Here is a 25,498-nt window from a genome sequence, read left to right as displayed (position 1 = left end):
CTCTGGCATCAAGCCTCAGGTAAACAAAGATGTCAAGTGCTTTTTATTAACTTGCTCTCAAACACATGGAAGTGAATGTAGAAGAGTGGAGCAAAGAGTGTAGAGTGGCTTTCTGAGGCCAGCTCCAAAGTAGGGTTGTATGCAAGTGGTCAAAACAATCAGAAATTTTGTTTAATAAGTGACACTTATTAGGAACTGAGGCAGGAGACAATTCCACATCAACTTGGGACACTTGAAGGATCCTGATGCTTCAAAACAAGAGGACTATTTCACTCATTTTACTTCTCATTGATTCCCAGAAGCAACAACTTACCACCGGAAGGATAATGATTCGCCGAATGCCACTGAAACTCTGTTGAAGTCAGACCATGGTCATGTTTGCCTCCCTAGGTGCTGTAGGTCTAATTCAGTATGAAGCCACTCTGTTTCTGCATCACTGAGACTCTGTTTTCTGCTTTTATCTGTCCAGGGAAGGTTTGCTGAACACGCAGCATTCACAAAGTTACACACATTCCCACCTGCGACCCAGTAAACACGCAGTCTTCTGCTGTTTGCTCCTCGGCTGAAGCAGGTGGGGGTGTAAGAGCTGCTGCGTTCAAGGCCGACTCAGCGGCAGGTTTTCGAGGGAGTGGAGAGCGTTTCTTAATCGTTTTCTCTCCACCCAGATAAATCTAACATCAGCTGCTGCCTGCCTGGGCCACTGCCTGCCAGACTTCTGCCAAGGTAAACATCTGACTGCCTGTGGCACCTGGCTGGAAAAGCACCCTTTTGGATATTAGGCCGACTGTGCCAGTAAAATGTGTCGGAGCAGTGTGAGGCCTTCTTGTGATGAGTAGCGGGTTGTACTGATTTAGAAGTGTTTCCAAATTAGTTACTGGCTAAGTCAGCGTCTCAAACATCCCAGCTTTGACTGTCTGGCTGGTGTGGGCAGATATTTGTCTGTGTCTTAGTGTCAGTAGAAGTCTGGAGGCTCATATTTGCAGAATAAAAAGTGTAGGCGGCCTGAAACACCGTGTGCCAAGGAAGTGTTCAAGGATATCAAGACCTCTGCCAAAGTAACTGTCTGACCTGCTGCGCCACCTGGCTCTCCCTGCTCTGTTTTGACTGCTGGGCGCGGTGAACAAGCCGGGACACTCTCTGTGTTTCCTTCATATCTATCAGCCCTTGAACATATTTGAATGTCCTTGTAGGATTGTGCTGACTATGGGAATGAAACACTGGATCTCCCTTTTTGAAAAGTGTTTCCAAACCAGCCAACACAAGAGGTTCAAACATCACAATATTAAAATGATTAAGACTAACAAACCAATTTAAATCTATTTTGGCTCATATTTTCGGTGTAATTTAGCGTGAAGCTGCCCTCCAGCAGTGGATGTTCAACCATTTGCTTGATTTTATGTCAGGTAAAAGGTATCTGCTTTGTCTGATTAGCACTAGCTATATCATAATTATCATTGAAACATTATGATGATATTTAATGGCCTGTGTGACAGCTACTGCACTGCCGATAACATTGGGTGACAAGAAAATGGTGTTACAGTATTTAATATTCTGATATACTGCAACAAAATGACATTATTTGAAATGTATCTGTCTTTTTTTATTGAAGTCAAATTCATTGCCAAATTCATCGTTTCATAAACTGTTTTTTATCACTGAAGGAATAACACACTGACAAAATTACTATCTTCATGTGTCCCTGAATCATTTTTTGTTGCAGGCTTGTATATGAAAGTGTCCCCACTTGAAGCTTAAACTGAAGAGGTGTTTCAGTCATTGAGGGTTAGCTTGTATAATGCACATAACAGATACTTCTCTGTGTGTGTGTGTGTGTGTGTGTGTGTGTGTGTGTGTGTGTGTGTGTGTTTGTGTTTCAAATTAATTTGTTTTCAGATCTACAGATTGACTCCAGATTGTGGATTAATGTTGGTGAATGATGGACCGAAATCAAAATTATCTGTCCAACTATCAAAAGAAATACCCACACATTTTATCTATCTTGTCACTTTTATAACATAAGATAAGATAGACTTGATTGTCCCGAAGGAAATTTGTCCTGGACACATACAGTGCCTGCTGTATAAAAAACAATCAGAATACAATACAATAAGCACAGTATAGGAAGGAATAATGAACATACTGACTCATTAGTAAATGAGCAGAAAATGCAAAATATTTCACCATATCAAATGACATTTAATCGTTACACATTTTCAGGAAGCCATTTGTTGTATGACATGTTTGTAGTACTTCTCTGTGCCAGTAGGGGGCTCTGTTGCACTCATGCACGCAACACTTTGATATTCCAGTTTACAAGTTAAAATCAGGTTGCAGCAGGTTGTGTGGCATGGATAAAAACAATAGAGCTGTTTTTTTGGTTTGCTGTTATTTTTATTTGTGATGGCTGTTATATTATTGTCTTTTAAAACACAGATGAACCTTGATCTGACTGGCCCAGTGTGGGCAGCTGTTCTGTCTAGTTTTTCTGCTGTTAACGAGTTCAGCATTTTCAAAAGCTCACAAAGCATCGTGCCAGAAACCAAACTTACAAAAGGAAAATCTCAAGCACACTCATCATTTTATCTAGATGTGAAAAATTGCTGTGAAATCAGCAGGTCACGTGAATATAATACACCCCATACAATAGATGTTAATTGTTTCTTCTTCGCAAGTTAAGAGACTTAAATTCTGTCATTTGTGTCTGCCATTTTCTGTGTGAGTAGTCTTGTGTTGCAGGAGTGCTTGTGGATTTCCCCTTGGAAATGAAGCGGCTGGGGAGTTCAGTTGTCTTGGCTGCAGTGTGACTTCAGTCAGCCAGAGACCAGGAGGGGAAAACACCCGGCAGAGAGAGACGAGACAACCTGCCATCAACTTCAGGTAAATATCGTTGAAAATATCCATATTAAACATAACTTTCTTTTGCATAATGGTGTGAGTGTGTGGCATTTAATGGTTTTAAATTGCCTTCTACTACAGCAGGACCAGGTGGGGCTTAGAGACAACTGAACCGGATCAAAAGCACTAACCAAGCTGGGAAATCATTGCTATGACCAAGAAGCTGTATGAAAAACAACTGAAATATTGTTTTGAGAGGTATTGAGTTACACAGATAATTAAGTAAACCATGGCAACTCCCTAACTGGCCCTGTTGTAGCAACCAAGCAGATACGCAATACTAGATCTTGGTACAAAAAACCCAAAATAATAGACCTTTTTTCAATGATTGCATTTCCCCCAGCGATTTACTTGTGTTTCCTAGGTGCCGCAGCAGCAGGACCCACATGGCCGGCCTGGCAGCTCTCTGCCTGCTGCTGGTTCTTCCAGTGAGCGGCTCCCAGATCACCCTGCAGTCCGAGCAGCAGATCCACGCCCATCCGGCTCCAGGTGCGCCACACATACGAGACCTGCTCAGGAAGGAGGAAACCAGTCACCTTAATGCAAAGCAAACATGTAAGTCTAGTCTGAAAACAATGTTGTTTCGTGCAGAACTGCAAATTTCTCATATCCAACTGGGACAAGGAAGGTTTTAAGATTTGTAAAGGTGAACTGCCTTTTCCCTAGGTTTTACCATCATTTTGTGAGTATTTCAGTCATTTTCAAATGGTTTTAATTAGTCAAACTGGATTGTTACATTTCCCTCATTCACAGTGAGATTTGTGTGTGAAAACTCTCACTCTGCTGCTCTCTGCTGCGTGTTTTTATGCCTCCACAGATGCCCATGTAGACAAGGATAATGCCAAAGTGGGTCTGTTCCTCGCTGCAGCCATGGGAACAATAACTCTGATGGCGGCGGTGTACTGTATCTACAACAGGTTCTACACCAAGCACCAGTACCTGCACACCCAGCTGCACGATGACCCAGGTACTGACTGTTTTACAGCACATCAGAACAAATCAACAGTCTTTCAAGTGTGACCTATCTAGAGAAGATTTTTCACTTAATGCATATCACACTTTCCTCCTTCCTAACAAAGGGATAGATAGGAGGCAAAAACAGTTGAATGTACCTATACCTATATTTAAAGCTGCACTAGACAAGATTTATATGTAAAAATAGACCTTTTTTTATCAGTTAAAGCGGGGCTGCAATACAGAAGAGTGTCCCATCCCCACTAGTTTACACCAGTTTACTGTGTTACATGATTTCTGGGTATTGAAGTTGAAGTTCAGTTCAGTTACCTCTCGCTGCCATTTGGAGGCACTAACTTACAAAATTGCCTAGTGCAGATTTAATAGCTAGAATTACAATAGAAAGACAATGGTGATGTTTAATATAGGCACAGGAACATGACTGTCCATGATGTTTGCTTTTTTTCAACAATGTCAAGAAGTGCTTTTTCATGATGTCCTAGGAATGCATTTAGCTTTATCCTGTGAGTTAAAACTCAAAACAACAGAAAAAGAATCTTAGGGACTTTTAAGGAAAATATCTACATTTGCAGAATAACAACTCAAAAGTCAGTCATGGTGGAACTGAAACCCTATTTTAGTAGTCAGTTTTTGTAGTCAATATTTCAGTCTTCATCTCTCTCTCTCTCTCTCTCTCTCTGTCTCTCTCTCTCTCTCTCCAGAGTTAACCGTAGGCCCCATGGACGATTCCCCCATGTTTTTCCGCGGCTCGGTTGCCTCCAGTGTCGGAGATGTGCGGAAAGCAGGTTACGGCTCTCTGTCTGACACCCCGTCCATCATCTCTGTTCCGCCCAGCCTGTCCCCTCCTCCCTCCGTCCTGCCCTTCCCTCCCCTCTTCCTCTCCTCCCGCTCTCTACGAACTATATCAGCTAAGGACCTGGAGAAGAGCTTTCTCTAATGTTGAAAGCATAAAGGCGTGAGGCTTTTGAGTAAATTGCATCATTTTGGAGAGCGAAGGGGAAGTGATTGTTGAATAAGCACGTTTTTTTTTTCATTAAATATACATATTAATTAGCTAAATCAGTCTTGTCTTTAAGAATGAACTGTAGTAATTTCTGTCGTATATTTGTATGTTCATACAGATACCATAAACTAGATCTTTCATTAATGTACTCGCACTTTATCTCATAACATCCATTCTTGTAGTAGACATCATTGTACCATATAATAAACCCTCCAACAGTGACAGAAATGTTGTCTTGCTCATCTCTACCTCTGTATGCTGAATAAATACAGTTTCAATCACATGGTAAAGTAGATTTGGACCCTTTTTCCATAAACTTATTGGTATAAAAACAGGCCTCTACAAAACTTCACCATGACATTCTCTCAGTATGAACATGTAATTGGTCAAACCGGAACCATTTTTACTCTTGATAATAAATACATATTATGGATAAAAGCACACCATGTGCTTTGCTTGAACTTGCTCCATATCTGCCATTACCTTTCATTTGGCAAGAAGTGCACCCAGGCACATACAACAGCCCACATGGAAATTATTTGTTGTTTCGATGAAAATAAGGTGCATCTGAAAATGTTGGCATGTATGTGCGTGAAAATACATTCTCAGAGTCTCAGTTGTGTGTTTGTGCCTCCACAGATGTCCATGTTGGCAAAGACGATGCCAATGTGTGTGTGGTCATTGCTGCAGTCTACTGTATTTGCTGTAGGCTACACACGCAGCTTCATGAAGACATAGGTAATGTTAATAAATTGATTTATAGTTTAGCAACACAAACCTACAGTAAAAGTACAGCAAAGTCCAAAAGTGTTAATATTCACAGTTTTTGTAGCCTATATAACCAGGACGCCAGAATTGATTGGATTATACATTCAGTAGGGCTGGAGTCAAGACCACTATAGTTGAGTCCAAGTCAATTCCAAGACCAGATCCAGTTAAGTTCAAGTTAAGACTAGTTTCAAAGGGAGTCGAGACTAAGTCAAGATGGAGACCAGAGCAAATCAAGTCTTGTTCGAGACCAACACTGGCAATAAACAGTGTCTTTCCAAATCTAAAAATAACACTTATGGAGTTTCTTAATGATCAACAGAGATGTAGATCTTACTGCAAGAGCTTTGGACTATAACCTTCAACATGCAACTAGTTAATGCATAGGATTCTGACTAAACAATGCATAAATGTTTGAGCACCATCATATACTATGCACAGGTGTAATCCATTAAATTGTCTGTGGTGTTGGGGAGAAAAACAAAGGTGGACCAGGTGGAGAAAAATGTATCTTTGAAAGAGTTAAATTAACATCCAATAGCGGCCACAACAGATTTGAATGTATGAAAAAAACTGAAATGGATGGAAAAAAAGGATTTAAATGAATGAATGAAAAGGGACATTGTCATAGAAAGAAGAATCCAAAACTGACACCTTCTTTTACTTTAAACTTTTTTTTTCATTTTCAAAACTTTTTTCGCTTTCAAGCTTTTTTCATGTTAAAAATAAAGAAACAAAACTCTCCATGCAAGACTCACAATACTGTCGGCGCGAGACCGAGCCAATTGGAGACAATTAAGCATATGAACTGATAGTCACAGGGTTATCAAAGGGCGCGCAAAGATGATGCGTAACGATGCGGCACTGTTGGAATGGCGCGCGGGGCGCATTGGAGACGCTGGGACGGACGCACAGACGTCCTCAGCCTCCTCCTCACCACCGGTCACACCCATGAGGTGAAACACGAACTAAACCAACAAACACCTCTGGCCCCTCGACTCAGTTCAGTTTCACACTGATATATCTGTTTAGCTTTTGCGCTCCGAGTTTGATATTTTCTCCCTCAGAGAGAATAGAATGGCAAGCACAGTTACACGTATCTCAGTATTCACGAAGGGCGTTTCATTAACCTTTTGCGGCTAATTGTGGGTGTTAATAAGATGGGACGTGATGCTCTTTCACGTGCGCAAAATTACAAATTGGTTGGGATTTATAAAGGGAAACTTGTGCGACGGAAGGCGGTTTTGTAAATCAGACTGTACTTGGGCAACCTTTCAGTGTGGAATCTAGGCGTCGTTTTATAAATAAACCCCCTGGTACGTACTCATTAATTGCTAATGCGCAAAGACTTCCACTGTGCGAGTCTGCAGGTTAACGCACGAACATTAGCACATCTGTCCTCAGAGCAACCCGCCCCTCCCATCAAGTTACAAATACCGGGGAAGTCTCTTAATATGCTCCAACGGGACAGTGTTTACTCCAACTCGCTCCATTCAGCGCTTGTGTGGTACAAGAATAGCCGCTGCCCTGAACAGCCACCGCTTAAAACGCCGGGCTGCGGGGTAGGAAGTGACATGCGGCTCACTACTCGCACTTGGAGAGATTAACGCACAGGAGCAGTAATCTGGTTTCAGGACCGCGGCCAGAGACACCGTTTGACCATGAATCCTGTCGGAAGTTGTCTCGAGCACTCCTTGAACCTTAACGGACACCCGAGACTGTGAAGAAGTTGCTTTGGACTCTCATCTTCTGGAAAAAAAAAAAAAATAGGGAGGCTGCATTTTCGTGACAATGTTTGATTCGTTTATTTTATATAGAGGTAGTTGAGGCCGGATTTATTTATGGTTAACATCGGAGGTGAATCGCTGGACAATCACTGTCACTTGCTACAAATTTTGCTAAGAAGGAACCGGCGCGTGAGGCATTTGGTTATAAAGTAAAAAAAAAAACAAGTTTTATGTGTGAGTGAGAAGCACAAGGCGGAGGGAGTAGAGGCGAAGGCTGCGCGCTCAGTCGGGAGCGCGCAAGGACTGTAAATTGGTCGGATCCTGGAGTCGTGAGGATGGAGATCCGGTCGGACAGGTTTAAGGTCGTGGCAGCCAGGACTCTCGGGAAAATATACGGGTATGTAAAACAACTCTGGAACATATTATGACTAGAAAATGTTCCCCTGAAACTCTCTTTCTCTGCTAAAGAGAAAGTTCATGTTCTGTAGTGAAGTTAGAGGACTAGAGTCATTCTGCATGCTGAAACTTGATTTTAAGCATTTCTTTAAAAATAAAAAGGGGGAAGCAAACTAGGCTACTCCTTTGAAGATCAAGATGTCCAGGGGCCTGGATTAGTTACTGAGGTTGGATGACCTGGCACAACATCTGTCTCTCCTTACAGGCTGCTGAATTTAGCGCTTCATTTTAATTGAACGAAACAGGCAGTAAAACCTGTCAATGAGTAACAGTCAAAAAGTTACAAACCTTTTCTTTGAGCGCACAAATTCTATGAAACCTTAATGCACCAATCACCAATGTCTATTTCCACCTATTTTCGCACGCAATGATTAGTGAATTAGCCTGCTGTGTCACTGAAGAGCAAATATAAAGATTCAAGTTTCATTGTAGGCCATAACTGTTTTTTCAATGTGAGATGAAGCAGTAGATCGATAGCTGGATTGATTTCGCCCAGGCCTTCTGCCCAGTTTCTGCTGTGTCGTCGTGTGGTCAAATAACAGAAAGGCCTTCTCTTAGTTTTATGTATTCCAGTCTCTGTATGGAAGACACAGAATGGCTGGTCAATCAAGTATAGTGTGTTTCAGTTTCTACCATACAGACACTGAAATATAAATAAGCATGCTTGATAGTCTGCCCATAGTTTCTCAAAAGACACCGAGTGCGTGTTGAAGAGTGTGAACTGGGCCTGTGAAGTGACTGTCAGCCTACTGGGCCTGATGGAGAGCTGCAGCAGGCCTTCTGCTACTCTGTCACTCCTGTCATTGAGACTACAAGCTTAAGAAGACTTAGACTTTCATCAAACCTCACTATCTGATATGTTTCACCTTTTGATTACAGGAATATCAAAAATGAAAAACAAGGCTTTTGCAGCTATTTTAGGATGCCTGGGACATCAAAAATATTATTATGGGCTGAGGAATCTAGGCTGTAAAACCAAAAAAACTAGAACTAAACCACTTTCCAGAAACGTGACGTGCTTTTGGGACCAACAAGGATAGAGACACCTGAGCAAAGAATTCGTGTGATTTAATAAAATTAAACCCACTAGAACCTGCTGTATCGGGAATGTCCTGCAAAGCTGCGTGACACATCTTCCTATAACTGGAGGGGAAAAAAACCCTAAAAGAGTCTGGTTGTGTGGAGTCTGGCCTAAATATACACGCAGTGATGGATATCTGAGCGCGAGAAGATGTTTGTGGACTCCCTTTCTTTCTCTCGGGATTTGAAGTAGCGTCTAAACACATAAATCCTCTCCCGAAATAGCCCTCTCCTCGTCCAAGCTGTCGGCCCACGTAAATCCCTGCAGGCCGTCCACCTTGGCCACCTCTCCCTCTCCCTCCCTCCCGGTAAGTAGCCTACCTCTCCGGGCCCGGTAGCTCGTCATCGTCCCTTCCCCCCAGGGCACTTACACCCAGGATTACTCTCCCCGCGGCACACAGACCGGTAAGCTTTCATTCCTTCGAGCACATGCTCTGAGGTGAGGAGAGGAGCTGCTGCTCCCGTGGTGCCTTGCTGCAGCGGAGCCGGGCGGGCCTGCCGTGCGTAATGCGCGCTGACCGGCGACGTGTCCTGTTCCGCTGCACGCGAGCTCTGCTCAGCCAGATAGACACCTGTCTGTTACACACTGAGCTCCACTAAAGCCTACTGTCTCTGTTCTATTCTATTCTATTCTATTCTATTCTTTTTTCTATTCTATTCTGTTATTTTCTATTCTATTCTATATTATTGTGTTATTTTCTTTTCTTTTGTTCTATTCTATTCTATTCAGTTCTGTTTGATTCTATTTTATTCTATTCAGTTCTTTTCTTTTGTTCTATTCTATTCAGTTCTGTTTGATTCAATTCTATTCTATTTTATTCAGTTCTGTGGGATTCTATTCTACTCTGTTCTGTTCAAGTCTTGTCTATTCCTTTCTATTCTATTCCTTTCTATTCTATTCTATTCCATTCTATGCTATTCAGCTCTGTTTGATTCTATTCTATTCTATTCCTTTCAGTACTATTCTATTCTATTCTGCAATAGGCAATTCTATTCAAAATGTAAACAACATTTTATTTCAGCCATCCAGTGTAATATGTTAGTCATAAAGTAATGTAAACTTCAGTTGTTCAGTTTGTGTCCATCACAGTAGCCGGTGGTCAGTTACAGTTATGTGATGAGACGAAATTTAATTGACATGAAGGACAACATGCTTCCATTGATCTGTGACAGTCTTCTGCCATTCAACCATCGAATATAAGTGGAGTGCTTGTCCTGTCTGTGCTTTGGGGATTTCACTCCTGAATCCTTGACCTTTGCCCACACTCACAGTTTGAAACTGTCTCTCCTGGTAGAAATCTGGACTCTTTGCTAATTTAATTACTTTTGATTCAATTTATTGTATTCCACTGGTGCAGATGATCCCACAGTTGAGTTTGATGGCCATTGCTGATATGCTTCTTCTAGATCTAATTCAATGTTAGGTTATGCTGAGCATCATTAAGAGTTTTTCAACTTTGGTAACAATCTACACCAGTTCTTTGTCTCTCTCTTATCCAGTCGATGACTCCAAGCTGTTGATTGAACTCTGAACTGTGCTGCTGAACTGTCCTCACTCTTGTCCTTGGTGCATGAATTAAGAGATTAAGTTGGAGAGAGAACCAGGAATACTCCCTGAGCGGAGCAGCGGTATGGATCCAGCCTTCCCGCACTTCATCTAGATTTGCATATTCATATTGTTCATATTGACCCAAATTACTGCACAGACAGGACTTCATGGTGTGACGAGAGCCAAAGGGAGAGGGTCAGATAACTGCTAGGGATTACAGGGGATATTCTGTAACTCAGGGTCAGACAAAGTCAACCTGAAGTCAGTCATGAAGAGTCATGGCAGCAGAGATGTGGTAGAAAAAAAAATCTGCCAATAAGAGACATCTTCTATGGATACATTTTCGTGCAGTTATGGAAAATACAACTGATTCTCTCCATGCTGAGACGCAAAGAGAAAGAAATTGGTGTAAAGACGAAAAAAAAAATGTTGTGAATTGTGTGTGAGACTATGTGAGAGTCGGGGGAATTGATGGTGGTTGAAAGGCAGGGTTAAAGATGAATGGGAGACAGGAAGAACGAAGAGAGAGAGAGAGGCCCACGCAGACAAAAATAGTCTGAGAGAGAGCCAGAGATATTAATAATTCAACATTGAGAATCATTAATACTTGATCAATGTCAAAGACCGTTCGAACCGCTGCTTAACTAATCTGGCGTGTGCTGTGCGCTTTGTAATCATGTTGCTGTTATTCCCTATTGAGAGCGTGCTGTCTGCTTACTGTTAGGTTTTAGCTGACTGCACTGTGCAGGTTTGTTGGCAGGAACACAAAGTCCTTCTGCAGAGTCTTTCTGTTACTAGATATGTTATGATCCCTGTCATTTCTCAAGCCGCCACAGGAACTAGACCTTTTGCCACCAGTGAGCTGCAATGACATAGAGATTGCATAGAGATTCTTGCCGCATGCTTTGGTGATCGGTTGGTTGGTGCGTCTTCTTCTCCTGGTGTTTCAGAAATGTCAGGTTTTGTGTTTTGAGTATACAGGAGAATAAATTGGTTAGGCTACGCTCTACTTGGACTATATGTACTTAGGATACAACGTGCATAAGGCTCTTTATTATACCTTTATTGCATAAATTCATATGTCAGTGTCCACTTATATATATGGCATTTGTTCATATCCTTGCAATATGTTTTTGCAGAAAAGTGAACAGGGAAAACACAACAGAAGGATAAATACACATATAAGGAAACAAACTGAACAAAGAGGGAGGAAAAAAAATCATTGAAATTATTATTTACCTTCTACTCATCAAGACTGCGCATACTGATGACCACAACCACATGAATAAGTCTTGTGTCACAGTCAGAGACACATTTCTTTGCTTTCGAACCTGTTACATTCCCTGAACAGTTTTCTTGCATCCAGCATTTACAGAATAATAGGCATTGACCTTATTCACATGGCAGCCATTTTGAATTTACGTCACACACTGGGTGGGAAATGCTACCTTGAAGATTGGCACATAAAACTACTCTTATTTTAGCACATAATTGAGGACTTCAGAGATAGTTATCAAATTAGTTAGCACTCTCAGGAACATGTAACTACAATGACTGTTTGAATTTAGTTAGCTTACTAGCTAGTTACCTAGGCTAAATTCCAGTAGCTAGCAATAGTTGGCCAAATATATTACCTTAAAATGTGAACCTATGTCCCTCTGGGCTCTTGAGATCCTTTTGTTTCTAAGATGCTTTCACTGGGGAATCTGTAAATGATAAATGTCTGTCAGATTCCTGACATAGGACATAGCTGGGCTCTTCCAGGTAGACAAACATTCAAAATGGGCACCGTGGCACATGCTATGTAATGTGACACAGCGTTGTGGCATGTCATCCCCATCTCTCCTGTCTCTCTCCACTCTCTGCTGTCAAATAAAGCATAAAATCCCCTAAAAATAATCTTTCAAAAAATCTGCATGGCACGGAAATGCAATCCGAGGTTTATCCATGCTCTGCACTATTGGCTGTTGTATTATGGCTCAAACATGCAGGACTGTGTTGAACAATGTGATTCCTCAAACGCAAGCATTTTGTAATATTGGTATCACTTGACACTGAGAGGAAATTATCTTCACCAGTGGAAGCCAGTTGGGATTTTTAACTCCTAAACATAAACATACTGTATATCCGTATGGTATAAAGCTGTGATATGAAAGGGGCTCTTTGCCAGTGCAGGTTCAGTCTGGTGTGTGAACTCAGCACAGCACGTCATGTTTAATGGATGATCCGCTGCGGTTAGATACATATTTGATGCTTCTTAGACTGCAGGCTGGCAGAGGTCAGGGTTTCTCAGCAAGCCACATGAACAGGGTAAGAGACAGCAGTGATGAAGCTTGTTTGGACAGAGAAGAGGGGCATGGATGTGCCAGGATGAGAGACGCTTCTGTAATCACTGTATCTTTTAGTCACACTGCACTGCTCACTGTCAGCCAGGTCTGTCAGGAGAGACATGGCTGCAATACAAAAAACACACCCAAGAGGAAACACCTTTCTCGGACAGGATGAGTCAAGGTTATGTCAGAAAGCTGGTAGGTTTTGTGTTTGGAGTTGATAGAAGAGTGTGTCGAGTGTCTTTGCTAAGGCGCTGGAGATACCAGTCGAATCCACAGTGAAAAAGATCTTCAGCACAGTTAGATCCATGCAATTTACATTTATTAAGCCAAGCTCTCAGTCTGCAAGACCTTCAGAGCATGAATCTTTTTCACTGTGGCAGCCGCAGTTTGGAAAACCCAGACTGATTACTGAACGAAAACTACAGTAAAGAAAGCTGTGCGTAAACTGAAGCTTTTTGATGGTTTAATAAATGTTGGATTAATTCTTTCTTTGAACTATGAACTATTCTTGAACTGAAATGTTGAGAATTATATTATTTTGTTATACTGAACTGTGAGATTTACAGATTTTACAGATTTACTGATTTACGTATTTATCTGTTTTGTTGGCTTGAACACACATACACACACACACACACACCCATCTACACTGATTCTTTATGATCTTCAATATGATTGATTTTGCACTGAAAAGTTTGTTGTTGTGTGGTTTGTAAAAGGTTTTCATTGTGGTGATTAAACTATATTTGATTGGTAAAGGGTTGTTATACAGTGTTGCAAGAGTGCATGAGTTGAATCTTTTGGTTTCTTGTGTAGGTGTGGGTTTGACATGTAATTATAACAATTTTGACTGATTTAACTTTGTCAGGCTTCAACCTGACTGACACAACAGGCAATCAAGTCAAACTGCCACAAGTTGACAGATGAGAATGACAAAGACTTGGGATATAAAAACATTAAACGCTTCAAAAGGGAACTTTGTTTTTTTGGCAGATAATCATTGGAATCCCCATCTTTAAAATGAATTACTTTGCATCTTCTCTTAAACACACTTTAATGCATATGTGTAGTTTTTTGGTATAGAGTCAGAAACGTAACTGACTGAAATCTAAACAGCAGACGCACACAGACAGTAATTTACATATGACATCCACTCATCCTCAGTTTTTCCGACCCTTCCTTCCCAGAGCGCTCGAGAAGAAGCAGGAGAATGGCGAGACCATCGAGCTGTCGGCAGAGGGCCGGCCGGAGCTGGTGGAGGAGAAGGAGATGCCGGTGGTGGACTGCACGTGCTTCGGCCTGCCCAGGCGCTACATCATCGCCATCCTCTCCGGCCTCGGCTTCTGCATCTCCTTCGGCATCCGCTGCAACCTGGGCGTGGCCATCGTCAGCATGGTCAACAGCCACACCATCTTCAGAGACAACAAGGAGGTCATAGTGGTGAGTTGGGGGCAGAGGAGTGAGGGCTGAGTGCGTGTGTTTTTGTGAGATTTACAGTTACATGTTGCAGAGTGATTTTCAATAAGAGCAACTGTAAATTGAGCTGAAATTTCAAAGTTGAGAACACAAATCTGTAAATTAAGCCGAAAAGCAGACAATAATGTGGAATGCAAAGGTCAGCAGCAGCTAGTAGAAAGAAATAATAAACATTATAATTAGATAAGTGTTAGGTAAAGGAATAAGAACCAGCCATAAAAATGTGTTTACAATATAGTATCAAGAATAGTTGAAAGTAGCGAAGGAAGGTAGAGGAGAGAGAGGCGAAAAAGTGTTTCTTGAAGTTAAGTTTTCATTACAGTGACTTTACCATATGTCTCCATGTAATCATAGGTGTAGTTATTACACAAGAGTCTCGGTGTAATGGTTATTGCAATTATCATATCAGTCTTCAGAGGGTAAATATTCCCATCAGTGGAGTTGCTATTAAATATTTGTTGATGCTATTGGTCCTCTGGGCTCTCGCCGTTTTGTGTCAACAAATTAAATTAAATTTATTACCGGGACAGATGCTGCAAATGGGAATGTTTACAACAAGGAAAGCAAAGGATTGGGTCACCATGAAGTTTCTGTCAGCCAGTCTGTTTTTGTCAGTAGGGTTACTATGGGGTTTAGAGGTCTGACATGCCTAAGTGATGTGGTCTGTGGGTTTTCTGTGAGATCAAGGTGAGGAATATGAGTGATGGGTCAATGGGTGTTTATGTCAGAGGGGCTACCATATGCCCTCAGGGGGCTAGTGATCAATCAGATCAACTCTGTTGTTGTGATGGTTCTGACTCCAGCTTAACGGTTGGTTATCCCAGTTTAAGTCTAATGACCAGCATGCAGTGTTAGATATAAAATTGTCTCTGTACATTGCAATGTGGCTGTTTGCTTGTTCATTTGAATAGAAGCCATAAAATACTAATACTTACAATCTCATCCTTGTTCTCAATCCTTCTTTAGACTTGATAACTTGTCTTCCTGTCTCTCCCAACAGAAAGCTCAGTTTGACTGGGATCCAGAAACAGTGGGAATGATCCACGGCTCCTTCTTCTGGGGATACATAGTGACCCAAATCCCAGGAGGGTTCATCTGTCAAAAGTTTGCAGCAAACAGGTCAGATTACTGCCCTGTTCATCGTATGCTAGGGGCTGCTTTATTACTATTCTTTTATTATTGCAGCTGCTTTTATATGTATATATCAAATGTCACTTTCCTCTCTCTCTCTCTTCCCCTTCCAGAGTGTTTGGCTTTGCTATAGTGGCCACCTCCTTCCTGAACATGCTGATCCCTAGTGCAGCGCGGATGCACTTTGGCTGCGTTATCATTGTCAGGGTATTCCAAGGACTTGTGGAGGTGCTTGACTCTGCTCTATTTCTTTCTTTTATATAGAAGAGTTCACACATTGTAGTTTGTCTGTTTTCTCTCTCTTGATCTGGCCGTGTTTCATACTTAAAAGGGATTTAAAGTTGTAAACTAGGGCCTTAGTTAAAGTCAGTTAGTGCACTGTAGTTATACCATGAATTTTAACACTTTTCATATCCATGGCATAATTTTCTGCTGTGACTCCCTATCCTGCAGGGTGTTTCATATCCGGCCTGTCATGGTATCTGGGCAAAATGGGCACCACCTCTTGAAAGAAGTCGCTTGGCCACAACAGCCTTCTGTGGTGAGTTTATTTTATTCCTACCCATGTTTTTCTCTGGCTTTAAATGATGGACGTTTGTAATCACTTTGGAAACATATTGTAACTTTTTTAACATCCATTATGTGTCTCTGGATGCTAGGTTCCTATGCTGGAGCTGTGATCGCCATGCCGTTAGCTGGAATCCTAGTCCAGTACTCAGGATGGTCATCAGTCTTCTACGTCTACGGTACGTGACCCTTGACCCTTATACTGAACTTCAAACTGAACAGAGATTGATCATCAAAGTGAATATTTATTTTACTATGTTTGTCATAACCAGGATTATTAGACGTAACTATAACCGAGAACACTAGACATTCAACGATTTTTCATAACGTGAAATACAATAAAAATGCATTCATTGCCATAATGGACATGAAGTGGAGACAGAATTTTATAGTAATCAATTCGCTCAAAACAATCAATACATTAGCAAAACGTTGATACCTACTATACTCATGTGAAGGAAATCTGTCAGTATGTACGCAAAGCAGGCTTTACCACAAACCAAACACTATCAGAATCACTTTATTAGCCAACAAATGCACAATAATTGGTCATATAGTCATATAGACAACTACTACCGACACACACTGATACTGCAAGGACAGAAGACCTTACATAAAGTCCAAAGGGCCAGAAATATGAGAAATAGAAGACTATACCTATCACTCTGCATGTATACATTCAACACTTAATCACAGTCTGTACTCAGGCAGCAGCTATAGAGAAGGTGCAGCAAGTTCTTTTTGTCCTTACGTCAAGTTTTAACACATCCCATGCTCTTTTTCTCTCCCCGACTCTTTCCATCCTTGTCTCCCTTCGTCCCCCCAGGCAGCTTCGGGGTCCTCTGGTACTGCTTCTGGATCCTGGTGTCTTACGAGAGTCCGGCAGCCCATCCCACCATCACCGAGGAGGAGAGGAAATACATCGAGGAAAGCATCGGCGAGTCAACCCTAAATTCCACTCCAGTAACGGTCAGTCCATGGATTTCCTGGGTTACAACTTGATGATTGAACTATGAACTATTACAAACAGATACAATATCATGTCATATTGGTTGAAGTTACCAATATTGATGTGGGAAATGAATATTTTCCTGCCATTTACATTTCCTTCAAGTGAATGTGAGGAGTTGGCAACATCACTGGAAACACAAGGACAATGTAATGCTAATGTTTAATGTTTTGTGCGTCTAACTAGAGTTGACAAAACAGCAAGTTGGTAATGGTTTAGTCTTTGTTTTCTTTTATGCAGTATCATTTGTATAGGGGGTATAGCTCAGTGGTAGAGCATTTGACTGCAGATCAAGAGGTCCCTAGTTCAAATCTGGGTGCCCCCTGAATTTCCCCACGGGGGAAATCTTAACTTATCCTATAAAAGAAGATATGATCACTAATAGATTTGAACAAAGAGCTTAGAAATGGAAAAAAAAACAGTGCAAAATAACAATAAGTAGAAAGTTAGCCTGGATGAATTTTAAGGAGGAGTCAATCTTTATTATGAGTTCTGAAAGCTACATCAAATAACTGCTGCCAGCAAGTGAACCTGTCTTAGAAAGTTTAGTGTTTCTTACAAACTGTTAACTGTCAGAACTAATCCATTTTCACCACCAGCAGATTCCCTCTTCATGACCACAATGTCATGATGCCTGTTTGCTTTTAATGGAGATCTCAAATGGGGAAAGTTGGCTCAAACCATATCTGTTACCAGCCCCTGGTTTTTGACAAAATCTGTGAAATAACAGAACGATCCTGATTTGGACGTAGGGTTTTGTTCTCTGTTTTTCCCTGATTTGAACTGAAACGTCTAACTCTTGCATCTCCCTGTTGTAGAAATTCAACACACCGTGGAGGGCCTTCTTCACCTCCATGCCGGTATACGCCATCATCGTGGCGAATTTCTGCAGAAGCTGGACATTCTACTTGCTTCTCATCAGCCAGCCTGCGTACTTCGAGGAAGTGTTTGGATTTGAGATCAGCAAGGTAACAAAACCTAGATATCGACCTTAGGTTATGTGTAATGCACCGTACCAGGAACAAAAACTTCTGTACATACAGTAGGGAATCTGCCTTCCAGTCGCATGTTGGTATGATGGCTTTGTGTGTCGACGAACCCCAGAAGTGTAGAAATAAACGGTCTATTCTCTTATCTGTTGCGTATAATTATTGTTTTTCTCTTCTACCCATCTACTCTTCATCTAGGTGGGCATAGTTTCCGCCCTTCCCCACCTGGTCATGACCATCATCGTGCCCATCGGGGGCCAGATTGCCGACTACCTCCGCTCCAACCAAATCATGACCACCACCAACGTCAGGAAACTCATGAACTGCGGAGGTAAGAAAGGACAAAAAAGAGGGGAAGTAAGGGAAAACATGCATTGAATATACAGAGATTATAGCTTAGTTTGATGCCTATGATGGCTTTAAAAACATTACCTGGATTACATCACCTTAATTTAGGATTTGTTTTCCCTTCTAATAAAGCAAAAGTGTATTTTAAAACCATGAAACTGTTATGGTTGAATTTAAGTACTAAAAATTTATGGTTCACAAACTTTTCTGGCAGATGACCCAACATTGAGGTCAAAAAATTCCTGTGACCCCAACAATCACAACCAAGCTGCTGTCAACGGCAGCTGTGTGAAAACAGTTTGTATGGATTTCTCAGTGCTTTCTGTCAGTTTTCAGTTCAAACTATTTGATATTTTTACAGTCATTTCAATACGATTTAAGACTTTTTCTAGGTGCCCATGTCTTTGTCAGAAGGCTGGTTCTTTTCTCGTTCTTCTGCTGCGGTTCCTCGTTAGCAGATCATGGGGGTCAACTACAGTATTTATTTAGCTGTGGTGAGAAACTATTTGCTGCATGAGGCAAATGATGACTCACTGTAAAGCAGCAGCACCGCCTCAGTAGGCTATTTTTGAACTACAGAGAGAAATCGATAGAGAAGCGGGCGATGGGGGAAATGGGGAAGCGTATACATATCACTTTGTGAGAAGCTGCGTCATGCATGGAGTCGATGTTGGGTCAACGTCAGGTCACACCGCTCTCAGCAGCAGCTTATAGAGAGAAAGAGAGGAAAGACTGGAATAAGAATGTCCTCCATTGACTTACTGTCTTCTTGTACTGAAACTTATTTAAGTTTCTTCCTCTTTGTTATTTTCAACCTCTGCCTCATCATTATTTCACTCTGTGTGTGTGTGTGTGTGTGTGTGTGTGACAGGCTTTGGGATGGAGGCGACCCTGCTGCTGGTGGTGGGCTTCTCACACACTAAAGGTGTTGCCATTACCTTCCTGGTCCTGGCTGTGGGTTTCTCCGGGTTCGCCATTTCAGGTGAGACTGTCACTATAGTATATTTCTCAATTTCCTCCTTACTTTCTGTTTCTTACTGTTTAAAACACCTCTTTGGTTCTCTCATCCATTTGACAGATCAAAAAAGTTCTCATTAACACCCATAAGCTCCTAGTCAGCAGAGGAGCTCTCCTTGTTCCTTTATAGCTTTTGGTTCTTACGTTTGGCCACAAATATTAGACTGTGCCGGGCTTTTGGATGTGTAACTATTTTAAGAATCATTCTAATGCTGTTATTATCTATATCCTTCCTCATAAGGTTTCAATGTCAACCACCTGGATATTGCACCGCGCTACGCCAGTATCCTTATGGGCATCTCCAACGGCGTCGGCACTCTGTCTGGCATGGTCTGCCCTCTTATAGTTGGATCCATGACAAAGCACAAGGTGAGGACTGATTCTGCATACATGTTATTCTGCACAGTAACATAATGTGCCATTTACAACAGCGCCAGTGAGTTGAATGACACATCTTTTAACAAAATTGAAGTGTAAAGGGAAAATTCCACCCTAAAATCCTTTGACACTGTTTAGAAACAGCCATTAGTGAAGTATTTACGGGTCCCTTTTGTTTGTTTGGTGGTGTATTTTTCTTTTTCCCTTGGATAACTGTCCAAAAGTAGACAAGGTGACGTCACATTGAGATATTTCCAGTGCAGCTACAATGGAGTATGATCAGACTCAGCAGAATCAAAGAGCAAGAGCTTCTTTCTAGTCTCGCCATTTTGCACCGACATTCAACAATCATACAGGGAGAAATCCGTCATAGAAGAGGAGAGAGACCAATTTCTCCACTGGCTGTAGCCTCAATAGACCAGAATGCAATGCAGCCACAAGACATGTTACGTTCTTGAGTAAGGGGCACGACTCTGGCTTTTTCTCGACTGAAAAAAATGCTCTCTTGCTCTTACTATGCCACCGCTATCGCTCTCTCCACCTGCATGTGTAACCCACAGCTGAAAGCTACAAGTTCACATCTGCTCTCTTTGGGTTGTCAGAAGGGATTCTGAGAAAGGTAGAAAATCACTAAATTAAGTAGAAGAAGAAGTAGACAAAGCAGGTTCAGGGAAAGTGGGTAAAACAAAAAGGTAAATTACAACACATGTATAACAGTGTAATCTGAGAGTAGATTTTTCTTTAAGTTTCGGAGTTTATACACATTTATAGATCACAATACAGATGCAAACTACACCTTGATTGGTTTGATTTGGCTGATTTATTGGCTTAGCATTAACACTTGCAATATACTGTACATCCATTATTGATGAGTCATTCATAAAACGTCTACTAAGAAAAAACAATCTCTGAATATCCCAAAACTATCTTGACTTTGGAGTTTAAATCCAAAATCAAAACATACACATGGAAAGTTGTCCTCACTCCAATTAATCGCCCTAAAAGTATTAGTCGTCTCTCTCTCAATCCCATTCATCTTTTACCTTTTCTTTTACATGGCCCCTCTCCTCCTCTAATAATCACTCTTCCTCTTTTCTTTCTTTTTCTTTCTCTCTCTCTATCCCTCTATAGACGCGGGAAGAGTGGCAGGGTGTGTTTCTCATCGCCTCGCTTGTTCATTACGGAGGTGTTATATTCTACGGTGTGTATATTCCCTTCTTCCTTCTTCCTTCTTCTGTTTCCTCTCATCCTTCCATCAGTGCATTAACACTAGAAAGGTCTGAAGATTTTGGGGCTCTAGGAGGAGGCCAATAAACTGTCAGTTGAAGGAGGAAAATATAATTCTAACAACTATTCCCTTGTATAATTTTGAAAATCTAAAGATATCAGGTGTTGGAAAAGCCATGGAAGGACATTTTGAAAGCTGAGATATTTCAGTTCAGTTCAAAAAGTGTGGCTTGGCATTTCTAGTGTGAAGATGTTCAAAAATCTGTGCATTGTTCTCACTGCAAACAAACTAAATGACTGATGAAAACATATTACATAACTTATGTTTTGTTGATTTTCCCTCCAGTAGAATTGTTGTCAGCGGTCAGTGTCATTCTTTAAAGGTTAAGATCAAAAGTCTGACTGATGTTTCTGCTGCAGGCATCTTTGCGTCTGGAGAGAAGCAGTCTTGGGCCGAGCCGGAGCAGATGAGCGACGAGAAGTGCGGCATTCTGGGTGAGGACGAGCTCGCAAACGAGACCGAGGAGCTGTACCGCACGAGCGACGGCGGCGGCGGCTACGGAGCCATGAACCAGGGAGCCGATCCCAACGGGGGAGGAGGCATGGGAGGAGGCTGGGTGTCGGACTGGGACAAAACTGAGGAGTACGTCCAGCCGGCCGGAGCCAATAACTACCCTTACGGAGGAGAGGACGACAGAGAGCAGAGATAAAAAAAAAAAAGAAGAAGATCAGCTGCAGTGTAGGAAGACAGGAACAGTAGATCACAGAGTGTGGATTTGAGACGGGATGGGGAAGGAGCGGCGTTCAGCGAGTCTGACCGCGTTATTCTAATTGAACTGTATGAAAACGACCACAGCACAGTGGAAGTGCAAGGAGGTGGAGGAGACATAAGTAAATCTAAAGTGTGTGTTTGTGTGTGATTGCACTTGTGTACCTTGTGTGACAGACAACCTCAGTAAGAGTATTTTAGGGCTCCACAGCCTCCCTGTTGATTTCTCTGGTGGAGAAGGGGTTTGTTTTAGGCCTGGTTTGGTTGCTTTCTTTGATAGTGTGTTTATTCATTTTAATAACTGTATAAATTCTGATATTAACTGACAGGATTTTGATTTCATTTGTATGCCTCTCATTTATATCAAAATCTTTGAAGATTACCAATCTGTAGGCACACATTGGTCACATGCATATTGCTGTTGTCGGGTGAAAACCTTGCATCTCCAAACAGAAAAGGCCTTGTTTTTAGCTTGACAACCATGCATTTTTGAGTTTATTTAATTGATTTTGAAAAGGTTTCATTAAGTGTCGTAGAATTTTCTCAACCCATAGAAGAGCATGTAATCCTTCAACTGAAGTTAAAACATGAAAATCACCAAAATTGGAGTTGCGAGGTTTTCACCCGACAGCGCCGACATGAAAGCTTGTTATCTAAAATCAGTGAAGCTAAAAAAAAATCTCAAGTTCCTTCCTTAATAATGTGCACACTTTTAAGAAAAAGCATCTTACTTGTGCCAATACAACAAAGTATTTTCCGCTGCAGTATTGGTTTGCTTATCCACTGATCCGTTAAGACCAACAAATTATATTTACACTGCTCTCTGTTAAGTCTTTACAGTGAGTGTTTTCTTTTTTTGTTTGTTTTTTTAGATTCAGCATTTTGATTTCCTCATGCAACAATATTGTATGTACTAGGCCTCTAACCTGTCTGCCTGTCTACTGACATGCTGGGGAATAAAAATGAAAATTGAAATTATGACCCCATGTCAAACTAGCTTCTTAGCTTAGAGCCACTTTTAAGACATTCTCCTCAAAATTCAACTTCTGAATCTTTCCAGTTCCATTTGCTTTACATGTGATGTATGTTTTGATGTTAATGTCGTTCTGTTGTTATGTTACTGTCGCGTCCGAACAATTCACCTTCAAAGTGTCAGCATATTCTCTTTCAGGTAAAGCAGTTTGCTGACACCGTAAAAACGTAAAAGAAAAACCCAACACATGTCTCTGTTGTAGTGACAAAGCAATAAAACACTGAGCCGGGACTGTTGTGTGGTGCCAGTCAAGTAATAAGCATTACACTTCAACATTACAGTTCAACATGGTATAATGAATAATATGATGAGGCTTGTTAGTGCTAAAGAGCCGTCGATCTCACTAACAGGAGGAGTTTCTCTTCTCCTATCCTTCGCTTTGCTTTGTAGTGCAACCGACTGAAGTGAAGACGTTTTTACACGCTAAGTAAAAAATACAGGGCTGATAATTCACGGCACAATAATGCCATTTCACTGTACATGAGTAATATCTTTGTTGGTAGATGTTGTGAGGTATTATAGTTAAAGGTGAAAAGTCCCTGTGTTAGGTCATGGGTTAAGTAGAGAGGTGCACAGCATCACTTTGACTGAAGAGTGTTTCAGCCAGTGGATTACATTCAGAAACCGTAGCTAGTCTCCTTCACAGTCGAAGAAAGGCTGAATATTAAATGTTAGGGTTTTTACTGTTTTCGTCATTTTTTTGTTTTGTTTTGTTTCACCACTTTTTCAGACTGATCTATCAGTTGCTTTTCTTTTATTGTTAACTGTTCTGTTCTTGATTGTCAACTAAAATTGTATATGTAAAAAAATCATGTACATGTGGAAAATATTATTGTATAATAAAACCTAGAGGTGATTACTCCAGTACAATGAGTACAGATAATCTCGGCAGTTCTATGAAATTCCCCACAATTCCCCCCCCCAAAAAAATGTTTCATATTGGTTTGTTTTTAGACATTATCTTACTGCAAATAGATTTTTAGAGTGGAGTATTAGACATTTGGTCTGGTTTCTCTGGTTCCAGATCTGAGCGAGACAACTTTCCCCTTCTCCCCCTCTTCTGTCCCCATAAGGTTCAGACACTAATAGGACTTTGGATACAGCGGGCATCATGTTACACTGCTGCTCCCCTTCCTCCCCGGGCAGCGTATCGATCACTGAGCTAAAAGATATTACACTAGAGGAAATGAGGAGGAGAAATAGAGATTTTGATGGGACCTGAAAAAAGGGCCTCGCCGGTTTCCCTCGACCGGTTCTAAGCGCTAAGGGACAGGGATCGGCTCTCACTGTCTGTCTCTGCCCTCTGTTACTACTGTCTAAAATCAGGGGGATTATCCTGCATCCATCTGCCAGCGAGAGAGCAAGAGGGGAGGGAGGAAGGGAGATATCCATTGCTGACATCTGATAATACTGCAATGCTATATACTTGGCGATGTTTTTTGTACCTTCTCATAGCTTTGTTCTGTGAGAAAGACAAAGGACACAGAGAGGGAAGGGGCAGAAGGAACCAGCAAGGAGGGAGGACAGGAGGGTTAGACTGAAATATCGGTATATTGGACCAATGTTAGGCTTTTATATATTAAACAATCATCAGTCATTGTCATCCATTGCCGATATGATGGAGGTTCCTCCCTGACCGCAGCTACATAAAAACAGTCTGTAAATCCTGCAATGAAATTTAAAAAATGTGACATTTTAAGCTATTAATTCTTCAATTACATTATTTGTAAATGTATTCTTCATTGAAAGGCCTATCCTAGAGCTAAAATAACTATTATTATGGTTTTCACTGAAAAGCTTAATGGTCCCATGATGGTCTTGCTCTCAGCTCCTACTGGATGTTGACTTAACTTTTTCCTGCCTGTACCTAAAAATGTTCAAAGATCCATTTTTCTCCACCTTGTATTTTGGGTTTTTTTCTCCACAGCGCTACAAACAATTTAAAAGATTATATGTGTGTAGAGTATGTAATGATCCTCAAACTTTTATGAATTGATTAGTCAAAATCCTCGGCACTGATTAGTTGGATACTGAAGGGCACACATCACAATTTAAACTTTGTGGCTAGAGTGATGGTACAAGACAGAATATAAAAACAGCAAATAAAATGCTTTATTTCAAATATAAATGCTTTATCTCAACACGTAAAAAAAAACCTAAACTAAACATCTCTATGATATCTTAAACATATTGGCATACATACTGAAAAATAAAGTGCTTTTACATTTTTAGCAAAAGTAGAATCTCACAAGTACAATCTTGTGACATTTCTTGTGTGGCAACTCGTGATAAAAATGACACGGGATGTTGCTAAGGAAATACTAATAAATATAAACAAACCACAATCACATCATGAAAGTATTCTCTTTCTCTGCTGAAGTGAGATACACTGTATGACTGACAGGACTGACTTTCTGGAAAATTTATAGATTTTTTATAGGAAATGTAAGCAAACAAAATTATTTCTGAGCACAAAAGCTGATTTGATTATTTTTTTTACCATTATTGAAAGCAATTCTTGATGGTTACAGCAGTCAAGCAACTCTGTACATTAAAAAAAACAAAATTAGAAATGAAGTCACACACTTTGGAAAAGCTAAATGTTTTTAGTTTGAGTGAGTGAGTGAACAAGCAAGTGGATGAATGAATGATCAAGATTAACATGTGGTGATGTGGGATTTTGAAACAACAGTATAAAACTGTGCAATTGTGTTAGTGGGAATATATGATGAGTATCAGGGTTGGAAAAGTGTGTTGGAGACATACAG

The 25,498-nt window shown here is 41.0% G+C and overlaps 1 protein-coding gene and 1 non-coding gene across 3 annotated transcripts; both read left to right on the top strand.

The window, feature by feature from the left end:
- Positions 1-7,703: 7,703 nt before the first annotated feature.
- LOC139932799 (vesicular glutamate transporter 1-like) lies at positions 7,704-23,533 on the top strand. Of its 2 annotated transcripts, none has more exons than XM_071926698.2 (13): positions 7,704-7,765; positions 13,974-14,226; positions 15,263-15,381; positions 15,507-15,621; positions 15,847-15,934; positions 16,053-16,139; positions 16,787-16,923; positions 17,788-17,937; positions 18,157-18,289; positions 19,178-19,288; positions 19,565-19,692; positions 20,833-20,902; positions 21,349-23,533. In XM_071926698.2, exons 1-13 carry the CDS (start codon positions 7,704-7,706, stop codon positions 21,636-21,638), a joined length of 1,743 nt encoding a protein of 580 aa, XP_071782799.1. In that variant the 3' UTR covers positions 21,639-23,533. The 2 variants fall into 2 exon arrangements, with proteins under 2 accessions (XP_071782799.1, XP_071782798.1); XM_071926697.2 differs by having other exon boundaries at positions 16,787-16,929.
- trnac-gca (transfer RNA cysteine (anticodon GCA)) lies at positions 17,223-17,294 on the top strand. The gene has a single exon. It is a non-coding gene; the product is annotated as a tRNA-Cys (tRNA).
- Positions 23,534-25,498: the final 1,965 nt, after the last annotated feature.

The sequence above is a fragment of the Centroberyx gerrardi genome, chromosome 20 (assembly GCF_048128805.1).
Source record: "Centroberyx gerrardi isolate f3 chromosome 20, fCenGer3.hap1.cur.20231027, whole genome shotgun sequence".
Lineage (NCBI taxonomy): Eukaryota > Metazoa > Chordata > Actinopteri > Beryciformes > Berycidae > Centroberyx > Centroberyx gerrardi.
The sequence above is the reverse complement of the archived record's forward strand: the minus strand, read 5'-3'. Positions and strand labels throughout refer to the sequence as shown.